This window comes from Staurois parvus, unplaced genomic scaffold (genome assembly GCF_062004578.1).
Source record: "Staurois parvus isolate SC_StPar_1 unplaced genomic scaffold, SC_StPar_1.0 ptg000081l, whole genome shotgun sequence".
NCBI lineage: Eukaryota > Metazoa > Chordata > Amphibia > Anura > Ranidae > Staurois > Staurois parvus.
Genome location: NW_028317877.1, coordinates 4,458,334 through 4,472,346, shown reverse-complemented (window position 1 = coordinate 4,472,346; position 14,013 = coordinate 4,458,334). Strand labels below are relative to the sequence as shown.

At 39.5% G+C, this 14,013-nt stretch overlaps 1 protein-coding gene across 2 annotated transcripts in view; it reads left to right on the top strand.

The window, feature by feature from the left end:
- SNX9 (sorting nexin 9) overlaps positions 1-14,013 on the top strand; it is a 191,823-nt gene that overhangs the window by 117,602 nt on the left and 60,208 nt on the right. For both annotated transcript variants that reach the window (XM_089669737.1, XM_089669738.1), the window contains 3 exons: positions 2,562-2,646; positions 6,061-6,186; positions 9,521-9,638. In XM_089669737.1, the coding sequence (XP_089525863.1) occupies positions 2,562-2,646; positions 6,061-6,186; positions 9,521-9,638 (329 nt within the window). The remainder of the gene's footprint in view (positions 1-2,561; positions 2,647-6,060; positions 6,187-9,520; positions 9,639-14,013) is intronic.

Genomic DNA, 14,013 nt, shown 5'->3' with positions numbered 1-14,013 from the left:
AAGACTTTGACTGTTACTTTAGCTGTAGTGAATTTTTTGGTTTACAATTAACAATATTATGATCAAGTACTGTTAGTGTCAAATAAAAGCTTTGTGTAGGCTTTATTGATTAAAAACTGTATACTGCTTTGTATTCCGGGTATCTGGGTTGCAGGGACTCCCAGGTGAGGGTGTATTCTTTTTCCTGTGCCTTTAATATTTCTTCTCAGGAAAAGATTCATTATGAACCTGTCATTTGCATAGGTCAAGAGTTATAATTTAGTTATAGGTGTAGCCTGGTGGGTGACTGCTAATATGACTTGGATACACCCAACAGGGATTCATCCTGCCACAATTCCTGAGTGTGTTCCTGTCCACCTGGGAGAATCCCTCAAACAATGTTTAGATGGATTGATTTGTTGTTTAAAGATTCAATTTGGAAACACAGCCAGGCTGAGATCAAAAACCCTTTAACTTCCGAAAGATGCAGAAGGCCTCGCTGTACCTTATGCCAAACGTTACTTTTTAGCCTCTTAGCTACAACAAGCAGCTGGGTGGGCCACCTTTGACGTTGGGTTGACAAAGGGTAGTAATGGATGCCCTTCAAAAGGATCTCCTCACATCCCTTTTTGGAGGCAGGACCTTCCAGAAATGTTCAAACTGTGAACCTAGCCTGAAGCTGAGGAGTAATGTGGGCAGTGAAGACAAGGATAAACAGAATGAGAGAGTGGATCTTTCTTCCAGGGGACACTGTAATCATGACCTAGGAATTCTGGCTATCAATATACATTTTTACGCTTTCACATTTTTTTATATCATAAAGCTTAACTCCCTCATTCCCATTTTAAAAAAAAAAAAAGAAAGTTTATATAAACACAACTTACCCTCTCCACACGTGAGCATGATCTCCTCACCTTCCTCTGTCATTGGACAGGATTGGGAGGGTGCTTATCTGGAGTTGACTTTTTAAAGTAATTGCTCAGGCAGCACAGTTCTGATTACACTATGGAATTATTGTGGTTATATTAAAAACCCTTTCTCAGCTGGGGTTCCTCCAGAGCATGCTAGGGGTTCATTGAGCGAAGAGAAATTTCTGTTTCTTAGATACAGTAACCAATAATCTTTCATCTGTAGATGAAACACTGATAGCCTTTCTAACATCTTAGATAAGGCACCATTGATCTTTTTAGCCATCTGTAAATGGGGCAATATTCCCAATTTTAATAAGCAGCATGTAGTTATATATAACCAATAGTATTTAAATTAAAGGTGACAATCTATATAGTGATAGGTGTTCCTCTTTAAATCCGTGGTGGTGTTCCAAGTGTTATAGAGAGATTATGCACTCACCAGATGCATAATGTAAATGTTCATTATGAAAAATCAGCAGAAGCCTCCTGGATGGGATGGAGAAAATGCTCCCTCAGGGCAGTTAATCTGGTCAGGAACACATGGAGATAATCCTCCCTCTGGGTGGGTGGTAGTATCAGGAACACACAGGGTAGTATGGAGATCCAGCTGGCCAGAGGTCCCTTTAAGGGATGGATAGGTGCAGGTGCCTAAATACAGGATCTCCCTTCTCTGGAATCTTTGGGATGGCTGGATCAAGCAGGTTCTATAAATGAATAACTCCTGTCTAATGGCCAGGGCACCTTGTGGGTCAACTGTCAGCTCAGCCAAATGTACCCCGAACTCCTCTGTCACTTCTAGCACTTTCAGCTGCTCCTCCGCCGCTGCCAGCACCTCATGTCCCAGGGACTGAATACTGCTTATTCTGTTTCCTTTTAGTTTGTTTCCTGAGATAAAAGAAAAAAAGTATCCTTTAGCTCCGGGGAAAGTGACTGCTAATTCTGTGAGCTATAGTGAAGAAAAAAAAGAAGCCGGCAATTGCATTTAAAAATCAGCACCGACATACACTACGTATTGCAAAAAAAAAAAAATTATTAAAATATTGTAAACCGAGGCATTATTTTCAATAGATTTTAATTCAAAAGACGAAAATTACGTTAACTGGGGCGTTCGTAAACTGAGGTACACCTGTAGATTAAAAAAAACACTTTTAAAGGCCAACATGGATCAAATAAGAGAGGTTTTGTCTTGAGATTTACATACACTTTAAATCATTTAAATTAATTTTAACTGACTCCAAATGAAGATGTTCTTCTTTCTGAGCAGCTGTGTTTCTGGCCTTGTTCACACCATATGTGCAGAAAAACTGATGGAAACTGAAACACAGATATCACTTGCAGAGACATGAGTTTTCATGCGCACCTAAATGAGCTGTATACATATTGCAGATTTCTGCGCAGGAAAAATCTGCACATGATACAAGTGTTGTGGTGTGAACAGGGCACATAGAGAGCAATTGATTTTGTTGTGCCCTTGTAGAATGCGTGCCGAAAAACTGACATCTCTACACCATGGTGTGAACGAGCCCTTACTCTTTAATTCTGTGATAGGTATTTAAACTGAAAGTTTTCACGCTAAAATAAACCTCCTTATGATTTATATACTGTATGTGCTGTACAATTGATTCTAGCTTGGCGACTATCTGTTCCCTCATTTTAATTTTCTTTTGACAGATTTCCTGGCTTTGGAAAATCAGGAGTTGAACAGTATCTGTTATCTAAACAGACAGCAAAACCCAAAGAGAAAATCTCCATTATTGTAAGTTGGCTGAGCTACATTGTTTTCGTATTCAGAGTTGCTAAACACTTTCATGACCATATTCCCAGTATACATTGGTTAACCTCATGATAATTTTAAGACTGATTTGCTTACCTAAATCATTTTAATATTTCTATAAGCTGTATATATACTATAATGTTTATTGGTACATTGTTTTACCAAATACCCTGCTCATATTTTTTTATTATAAAGTGACAAGTGGACAGAAATGTTTGAATGCATTGTTTAATATTTTGCACATAAGTTTTAAAAATATTAAATTGAAAAACCCTGCGCGGCGGGAAGAATAGGATCTGTAGCCTAAAGTTCCTATATTTTAAAAATACAGTATTTTCTGGCGTATAAGACTACTTTTTATACTTAAAAATATACCCCAAAAATTGGGGGTCGTCTTATACGCGGGGTATAAAATGTGAACCTTGAGTTTGTTTGGGTCAAGCTGGCTGGATGTGTGGTAATACTGTACATACAGTATACCGTGCTGAGCCAAGCTGGCTCCAAACAAATGTCCCTATGACAGATTAATCTGTCAGCCCGCTGGATGTGCGATATATACAGTATACTGCACTGAGCCAGGCAGTTTCAAAATGTACCAGTACGTCCCTACTGTAATCAGCCCGCTGGATGTGTGTATGTACGGTAGCTGCGGCTACATACAGTAAACGCTGGGCCAATCACGGCGAGTGATGTATTCTACTAATGAATACAAAGCCTGCTCGGATTGGCTGAGTCAGAGAGGTGGGCTGATGATGTCACAACCTCAGCCAATCCGAGCAGGCTTTGTATTCATTAGTAGAATACATCGCTTGCTGTGATTGGCCCATAGTATACTGTATGTAGCCTCAACTACTGTACATACACACATCCAGCGGGCTGATTACCGTAGGGACGTACCAGTACGTTTTGAAACAGCTTGGCTCAGTATACTGTATATACCACACATCCAGCGGGCTGACAGATTAATCTTTCATAGGGACATTTGTTTTGAGGCAGCTTGGCTCAGCGCGGTATACTGTATGTACATTACTGCACATCCAGCGGGCTGTATATATACTGTATACTGTATGTAGCCGAAGCTACCGTATTACCGCACATCCAGCGGTAACCATCTGATTTGGAATTTGATCCATATGATGACTGTCTTACAAATGTATCACAAGATGTCATTCATGAACTTATGATGTCAGAGGATGAACATGAGGATTTTGAAGGATTTTAAGTACCGGTAAGGCATAACCATTTCAATTAAAAAATCTGATGTTTTTAAATGGTGTTGCCTCAGAAGGGGGGTAGTCTTATACGGCGAGTATAGCCCAAAACCTATGTTTTAAATGGAAAATTAGGGGGTCGTCTTATACACCCAGTCGCCTTATACGCTGGAAAATACGGTACATTTTTTATTTACTGGATTGCACGGTGATATCTAAGCAGGCAGGTTTGTTTGTGTGTTTACCATGATTGGATGTCATGGTGATCACATGATTGGGAGCCATGTTGATTGATTCCCAATTTGTATATGTAAAGCTGGGTATTTCAAAATTTCTGTTGATCCAGCCGAATTTTAATCTGTGTGTAGCCCAATCTGTTGAACAGTCCTGCTGGAAAACCAGCATTTGACCAGCAGCACTGATCAGTATATTCAGATGGGGAAGGGGAGTAGGGGATTCCCTGCTGTCATAATACAATAACGCAGAAGGAGTGATCCACATCATTTGTGTGGATGCAGGAATCTGTACTTTTTTTGTTGTTTTTTATTTTATCCGTTCAGGCCGCTGGTTCAACTAAAAAAAAAAAAAAATCTGTGTATCTCCAGCTTTAGTGTGCATCTTTCACTGATATTTTGGACCTAAATTCAGAATTTGACTAAAACTATACAGTTTCTTTTTTGCAAAAAAAAAAAATCACAGTTACAGGCCAAAGATATTTACTTGTTCATTGGAACGGCCTACTTCCTTTCTCACACTTGCAGAGGCAAACAATCAATACCTTCTCCTCAAGCCTCAGCCATGGCAAAGAAGTAGAAGTGTCTAAAAAACTGTCAGTCAGTTAGTATTTCTGGACTGAAACTATTATTTTTTTTCATGGGAGTAGTGTGCTTTTTTTTTTTCTATAGGTCCACATTAACTGAATAATAGGGAGTGCTTTTCTACCTAAGTCTTTCTGTAAAGAAAGCATTTTTGCCACCTTTTGTATTTTTTCCAAATATATGGTATTTTAATTCACATTTGCATTCTTTTTAATATATTCTGATTTTAATTAGTAGCAAGATCTCATGCTTCTTAGCTAAAAGAAAAGGTCTCCTATAAAATTAAGGTGCTTACATGTGTAATACAATAGTTTACTTTTTATTTACTGTATATTGTACAGATATAGACTTGTAACCGTGTTAAAGTGGAACTACACTGCATCTGAGCACCACAATCAAACACTATTTAGATCATTTTTTGTATTCAAAGTAAACTCCCCCATCCATCCATGTCTCCATGTTTTGCTTTGCTGAGAAATCACTTCTGGCAGTGACCATTTTGAGTAAGGACAAGGGATTCATGTAGCATTTACTTCCTGGAATCCATCCGCCCTTAGCTCAGGTGTGCAGGCAAGAGGGTGTGCTTAGCTAAGAAAACCCCTTCTCCTCTCCTGAAGACTGCTGGGATATATGACATTATTTGAATAGGCATGGAAACCAGGAAGTAACTGAAGAAATGTAAAAAAAAAGTTAAAACAGGTAAGAATGTATACTTTCCTACCTTATTTACTAATGCTAGCAGCATAAGGATTAAACTGATGATTGAGAGGGTGAATTTTCAATCAATGTTTGGATCTCTCGACTCAACAGAAGTCGAATATTTTTTCAGCTTCTGTTGAAAGAACGCGTGAAAATTTTCCATCGCCGCTGCAGTTCTGTGTTCTTGTACATACATATTAAATTGTATATCTGTAGGCATTCCCCATCCTCAACAGAGTGCACTTGAGGGAAAACTCATTTAATGCTTGATCTAACTCATGATCGGGGAGACCTGAAAGTCCCCCTCCTCCGTAGTCCCAAAATTGCATCTACAGCTGAGATGTATTGTAATATTTTAGTTAATTTTCTATTGTGCTGTAGTCTCTATGTAGATTTGTATATGTGTTTGTCAGTTATCAGATTACTTGCTAAGGGATGACCACCAACTATTGTCTTTTTTAGAGAGGTTGTGCGAGAGGACATGGTCAGATCCTCAAAATATCAGCAGGTTGTTCAGATCATTTGTTTCTGTTAACAAGCTATTTAATCAGATCTGCTATATTTAATATACAGTATGAGTTTGTGTTTTCAGTAACATTTGTGTAGCATACACAAGTCTTTTTTTTTTCATTCATGGTAGTAATCTGTAATAAAAACATTGTTTGCAGATTGGAGATTATGGGCCAATGTGGGTCTACCCAACCGCAACATTCGACTGCATTGTGGCTGATCCTAAGAAGGGATCCAAAATGTACGGCCTGAAGAGCTATATTGAATACCAGCTAACAACAACAGTAAGTGAGCACAACAACTGGTAACATATGTTAAACACATGTCATATATTTTCTTTGGAATGTGGCCTCCCCAGAGTTGTTTTTAATATTAGCACCATGTGGAGGTTGAAACTCTTTTAAAATAATATATTGGCTTTGGGATGCATTGAGCATCACGTGCTTTAAAATCCATCTGCTGACTGGAAAATTAGGTAGGAATCCAGGTTAAAACTCCCTTTACTACAACAGTATAGACTTGTTTATCAAAAAATAAAATATATGGTGTATTATAACATACTGCTAGTAGAACGGTCTGAAACTGGGCTGTAGCTGTCAGAATACAATAGACTGGAAGGGAAGATGTGTCTATCCATGCTATTAGCGTGGATGAAGGAATCTTATTTATTTATTTTTTTATTTGTATTTTTCCAGTATATGGCCAGCCTTAGAGAGGGTGGTTACATGCACTGAACAATATACTCTGTTGCCTTGCGCTGTATTATGTAATATGTTTTCAGACCAAGATGGGGACGAGAAGTGTTTAGGTAGCTTAACCACTTCCCGACCGGCCGTTGTATATAAACGGCCAGACGGTGGCACTGCAGGGTTGGGTGGCCGTCTATAAACGGCCGCCCCGCACCCTGCTTGTGCGCGCTCCCTGGGAGCGCGCAGCACCGCGATCCGGTGCCCGCTGTGTCCTCCGGACACAGTGAAACACCGATCGTCGGACGGGACCTCTGTACGAGGTCCCGATCATGTGATCACTGATTGGCCAATCAGTGATCACATGCAAAGTAGTAAGCAAGATGTCACTTCTGACATCATTGCTTACTATGTATGAAATCTGTGAATGATCACAGAGGTCACATGGTACAAGGCTATTCACAAAAGCCTTGTACCATGTGACAAGCTGTGACCAATCACAGCTCACTCAGTTCTTCTCAATGAGTGCAAGAATGCACACAGAGAAAGAGAAATGATTGCTTTTACATCCTATATGGGTGTAAAAGCAATCAGTGTAAAAAAAAAAAAAAAAAAAAATCTTCATCACCCCTCACAAGTACTACAGTGTCACCATGGTGACACTGTACTGCTGGGGTGACAGTATGTAAAAAAATAAAAATAAAAATAAAAAATAATAATATAAAAAAATAAAATAAAAATGTAAAAAAAATGTTTAAAAATTATAATTTTTGCTTATAAACTAATTTGGATTTTTTTTTTTTACTAAAAAGATAACGGAATAAATTTTGGCTAAGATTTATGATGAAATATTATTTATTTGCAAAATTTTATAAAAAAAACACTTTTTTACAAAATTTTTGGACATTTCATTTACATAGCAAAAAAAATACAAATCCCAGTGGTGAATAAATACCACCAAAATAAAGCTTTATCTATCTCAAAAAAATGGTAAAAAATTCATTTGGGTACAGTGTTGCATGACCGCGCAATTGTCATTCAAAGTGTGATAGCGCTAAAAGCTGAAAATTGCCCTGGTCAGGAAGGGGGTAAAAGTGTCCGGTCTGGAAGTGGTTAAAGTGGTTTTAAAGGCTGAAGGTTTTTTATCTTCATGCATTCTATGCATGAAGGTTAAAAAAACCTTAAGTGTGCTGCTCCCCCCACAACCCCCCACCTAATGCTCACCTGAGCCCCCTCTCGATCCAGTGATGTGCACAAGAGCCTTGGCTGTTCCAGGACTCCCTCTTCTCATTGCCTAGACAGCAGTGGGAGCCATTGGCTCCCACTGCTGGTAATCACAGGCAGTGAGCCAATGAGGAGAGAGCAGGGGTGGGGCTGAGGCGCAGCTCTGTGTGTCTTCTGGACACAGAGCCGGGCTAGTGAGCGAGCACGCACTAGTGCCCCCATAGCCAGCTGTGGCACTAGTTAAGGGGGAGGAGCCAGGAGTGCCGGTTGGAGACCCGAGAAGAAGAGGATCGGTGTTTCTCTGTGCAAAACCATTGCACAGAGCAGGTAAGTAAGACATGTTTAATGCCACGTTAAAGCGTTAAAGTTTATTTCCACATTTGCAGTCCTTTTTGAGACCCCCCCCCCCACTATATATTGTTATGTGTTCCCATTCGCACAGCATACCTAAAATTAATTAAAAAATATTTTTCCTTTCTAGTCATTTATTTAAAGCAGGTTTATGCATAGGACACTATAGGCAGCTTGTATTGTTCACAATAGCTTTCACTGGGCAAATATTGGAAACACATCAGGGAAAAATAAACATAAAATCAAACCCAAGCCATGAGATCCTTAATCCTTTTTTAGGACAGATAGTGTGGACATCTAGTTTACAACTGATCATGAATATTTGCCAGCACAATACAGACAGGGTTAATTATGGTAAACATCAACTTCCACAGCCCTTAACATTACATAACAGAAGAAAGCTAGGTGGGACTTTTCAGCAAATAGAAAGGTAAGCAATATTTTTTAAATATTATATATTAAAGTTATGCTGTGAGTGGAAACATGTAACAAATATAAAGTAGATGTTATCCCAATTTGGCTGCAAAAGCAGAAATACACTTTAAGGAAGTATTGGAAGGACATAATGCTCTTCATTGAGTAGGTACATGATACAAAAAGTGGCACAATGAGTAATAGCATCGCTGTTCTAGCGCTGTAGTATTGCTAGGATGGTTGAACAGTTTGAAACTTTTGAAAACATACATTTCAACTGTGTTTGTGAATTGCAGTATCTTCTCTCCCCCATTTAAACTGGTTCCTAAGCAATTGTACACAACTCCCTATTTATTGTTGTACTTGTGATCAGGTTACTATTGTTTTAATAAGCTGTAACTGTTTCTAATACAATTTGAGCATCCTTCCAATTTTGTTCCACTAAGGTTTCTGACTTTTTGTTCTTGACTAAAACCACACCCTAGTAACAAAGACACACCCACCTATTCTTTCTCTACCCAATATGAGCTGCTGTCGGGAACTGTCACTGAAAAGTAAGATAGTAAGTGGGCAAGGCTTAGCTACAGGAGTAGGGCTTATTCCTAAAGAAAATCAAGCAGATCAAGCAAAGCATTAGCAGAATGCATATGGCCTTTCCTCTAAGTCAAAGCTTCTATTTTTAAAAGATTGATAGATTGGCTTTAGTTGCAATTGTGTTTCCTGGGCAGTTTCTGTCTATAATATTAAGTTTTGAAAGCAGTAAATATTCAAAAAGATAGATAATGCCTTCTGAGTGTCTATCATAAGCATCATCAAAAGTTGTTGAGAGCCATGTTTCATACACTAACCACTTCTTGAAGACCACTGTTCTATTGCCTTCATTTTGGCCCCACTTTAATAATTACAATGTCTAACTATGGCTGTTTTTTCTTCTTGCTTCCAGAACACAAATCGTTCCGTTAACCACAGATATAAGCATTTTGATTGGCTATACGAGCGTCTTCTAGTGAAGTTTGGACTAGCCATTCCCATTCCTTCTCTTCCAGATAAACAAGTTACAGGTAACTTCTAAGAGTACGTCATGTTCAGTTCATGTCAGCTCATATCCAGGATTTCTATTCAGTTTGATAAAGTATTACCATGCATGGCATTTTCTACAATCTTTACACCATTCCGATAGTCTAGACTCCAGTGGGCCTCAAACCACAGGAACCTGGACTCTTAAGGCCACCTTCCTCTGGAACCATATATGTAACAAAAAGTTCCACAACCTGGACATTAGAGTCACACTGCCCAAGACTGTAACCGAGCCTCGCTCTTTGAAACAATATGCGTTAGCAGGAGAGTGCTTTCACCTATCTAAACATCAATGGGTTTTCCATGATTGATTCACCTAAAGCGGAATTCCAGGCTAGAACTTACTAAGCTTAAAACTGCTTCCACCCCCGTCTAATACATATACGAAGATGCTTACTGTATACTTGGGGTACTCCAGTCAAGTCGTGATCGGCTTCCAACGGCCTGCTTCACAGGATATGCGGTGAGCTGGGGTAAAATGCAGACATGTTTCTGATTTCAAAAAATAAATGCAAACCTGTAGAATTACACCACAGACCACTAGAAGGTACTGTATGTTATGAATGGGGTGGCTGCATGTGCTGATCGAATGCACTATTTCACAGAGCAAGTTAGTTTGATTTTCTTTTTTTTTTGTATTATCCAGCAGCTACAGTTTTTGTAGTTGCTGACTTTTAATAAACACAAATATGACTGGAACTCCGCTTTAACACCCAGCAGAAGCGCATTTGCTGAGCAGGTAAATGAAGCACTGGCCCCAGTGAGGGGAAAAAAACCTTTGTTCCTTCAAATTACCTTCGCACATGCTCAGTACCAGCGCATGCTGAGCAGCCAAATCAAACTCCAATGTCCTGTCTGTTAAGGGGCAAAAAAAAGTAAACCCTGCTACTTTCCTGCAGCAGGGCTAAGTGTAAAGAAAAAAAAAAACACCTGCACGGTGCCTGGAACTGCATGCCCCAGGCACTGAGCGATACGACTTGCACATCCCTGCATTAGGCTGTCTATTCGTGCCCGTTCACACATGAACAGACCCCTGTCTGTTCCGGCTGCAGTGAGCTGGCAGTAGGGGGCATATCACATAGCTCGTTTTTTTTCTTACGAACTTTATTTGAAGTGTACAAAAGTGACACTTTGTTAATGTCACTGTATAGTGATTCCACCCAGAACGCTGTGATAAAATGCATTTTATCGCAGCTCATTGCACCGCACCTCCAGGGTACGTTGCAGTGTGAATAGGATATGTTGAAAACAATTATATTCTTTCTGTCCTAGCAGTGACCTGTGTTTATCCAGTGTGGAAAAATGCAGGTCATGTGTGAATTCACCCCTTTAGGTTTTAGTGCATACAGGGGCGGACTGACCATTCGAGCACTCAGGCACTGCCCGAGGGCCCAGGGTCAGTAGGGGGCCCCATGAAATGCCCTTGGTACCTTTTTTATAGGCTTTTTGGGTGTGCTTTTAGTGTGGGCAAGGACACGGGCCCCATGATCCACTATTGCCCGGGGGCCCCATGAGTTGTCAGTCTGCTCCTGAGTGCATACATACCCTATGAGGGTCAGAATTTATCTCCACAGTCTGGTAGCTTTGAGTTTATATTGCAGCCTAGCTCACAGCAGTAGTTTGGGAGTTTCTGCTCCTTCTGGACAGAGCTGTGACTTGCGTAACATTAACCTAATATGACAGTACAGTGTGTGTTTTCTACATTGTGTCTGGCACAGGGAAATCGTTTTCCAGATGACTCACAGCATAAACAGGAAAATGGCCTGCAGTCACGTGAAGGCAGATTACAATACTGGGGACTGTTACTGCTGAGGCTAATATATTGAATTATTTTTGAATTACAGGAATTATAGTATATTGATATTTTCTTGAATGCACTCAACCAGACAGCTATCTATTTGAATAAAAAAAGAAACAATTGTGTTCAAGCTTTAAGTTTTGCTTGCCATTGAGGCCATGGTTTTTATTCTGACTTGCTGTCTTAAAAGAGTGTTAAGCAACTCATAGTGTAGTCATATTTTTTTTGTTCAACCAGCAGGTGAGCAAAACAAAAATGACCCGATTCCCCCATCCAGACTTTTGAGGTGGATGGAGGACTGCAGGGAGACTTCCCCACTGTTGGAATACACTGATCGGCGCTGATGGCTATAGCCGGCGGCACTGAGCAAGCGGAAAAATACAGCCGGGCTGGTTGTAGAGAAGTTGATTGATCGACTTCTTTACAGCCAGCTTGCCCATACATAGATTGAGATTCAACTGGTCCCTGCAGAAGCGGCTGAATTTTGATCCATTTATGGCCAGCTTCAATAATTATTTCCACCGATAACTACCGATCATTGATAGATGGAAACAAGGTATAGGTATCATTATGCTGCAGTTGTAGTATTTTTTTTGGCATTCTACTGAGTCTGAAAATCATAAAGTCTCTACTGTCATTAGTATCAATCCACAAAAGCCTAACATAGGTTTCATTTTTATTCCTGTGTTTTATGTATCACAAAAAAATTTACTGCATACATGTTAAATTGATTTTTCTTGTATTCCTTTATTGTACATCACGGGACACAGAGCAGGCTATTCATGACTATGTGGGTTATATTCTACCTATAGTCATGAATAGCCTGCTCTGTGTCCCGTGATGTACTCCAAGAAATGGATTTTATAGGCAAGTATGTAGGAAAAAATCCAATTTTTGTCTGGAAGGCTGGCTATACACTAGCAGAAATTTAAATTTTCATTTTAGAAACGATTTTTCAATTTCCGAACCATTAGTGAGGTGAAATCGATGTTTCTTTTAGAGCGCAGTGACAAGAACATTCAAAAGAACAGGATGGAAAAGGTTTCTCAAATTAATTTCTAATGATGTATATGGTTTTTGTTTGGGAAATTACATTCCAAATTCGAATAAAAGCAAGCAAAATGTTAAATTACTTTTAAACAACATTCATCCAGAATATTCTTACGTTTTGTTTGTACCCTACTCTCTAGTCCATTTTTTAGTCAAGACACCCTTTAAAATTATGGACAGTCTTGAGGCACCCCATTCTAAAATGTGAAAAACTATTCTAATAGTTTTATATAACGCAGCAACATCCACACATGTAGGATATCCAGCATTAGAGCGGATTTACTCTTGCAAAACAAATACACTTTTGCACACTGGTACTGAGTAGTATTCCAGTGTTTCTCTTCTCCCTAAGTTTTTATCTATCACTGAGCTAATGTGACCCCAGCATTGACAGAGAGGGGCAGGGGAGGGTCAAACTAGGATGCTGTGCAGGCAGCTGACATCCTCCTTATCAACTGATGATGTCATTGGTTGTCAGGATGCCAGCGACTAGAAGGTCATAATGATGCACAATGAAAACCTGTGGCTTTGTGTAACTAAAAGGCAGGCTTGTTTTCACCTGCTGGCTTGTATACAAGCTTTGGGAAATTTTAGACATTTTGCCAAGGCATCCCTGAAGAAGTCTGAAGGTGCCCCACCCTGGTTGAGAAATGCTGCTCTAGTCTAGTGTATAGCCAGCTTAAAGTGGAACTAAAGCATGAATTAGTTCCAACGGTCCAACACCTGCAAGGTACCGCACTGGCTTCTTCCCCAAAGGTTCTGCTGGGTGTCAATCTTCAGTCATTTTTTTTGGTCGGCGTGAGAGAACCTCATTCCCGTGCGTGATTGGCAGTGCAGTCATCCCGAAAACACTGGCAGTGTGCTGGAATATAAACTGAGCTGCTCATGTGCAACCCAGTGTGCATTCCACATAAAATTGTAAATGGGCAAGTAAGTGTATTCTATTGCATGTCTCTTCTTCCAAAAAAAAGGCTGCCTGTTTGCTGTATTTTTTTATATTTAGTTCTATTTTAGGAGTCTGAGTTTCAATGAGGTGTCTGTTGAGGAAAGCAGAAAAAGATATTTTAGATGGTAGTTAGTATGTATATATAGGCAAAATATTTTTTAGTTTTAGATAGAGAGGAAAAGAAATATAAACCTTGCCACTTTATTTTTGCTGCCTTTGTCCCATTAGGGGGATTTCCCTTTACTTCTTGTCCTAGAGATGTAGCAGGGAGTCTCAACAACGTAAGAGGTATTCCCCTCTCAGAAGCCAATGGTAGAAGCAACCCCATTGAAAGATTTAACTTTAAACCTTGTTCTAGTGACCAGTAGTGTATTTAGATTTTGTGCTGCCCTAGGCAAAAAGTCCAAAATATAGTTTTTTTTTTTCTCAAAATTGTCGGTCTTTTTTTGCTTATAGCGCAAAAAATAAAACCCACACAGGCGATTAAATACCACCAAAAAAAGCTCAATTTGTGGGGAAAAAAAGGACGTAAATTTTATTTGGGTACAGAGTTGCATGACCACGC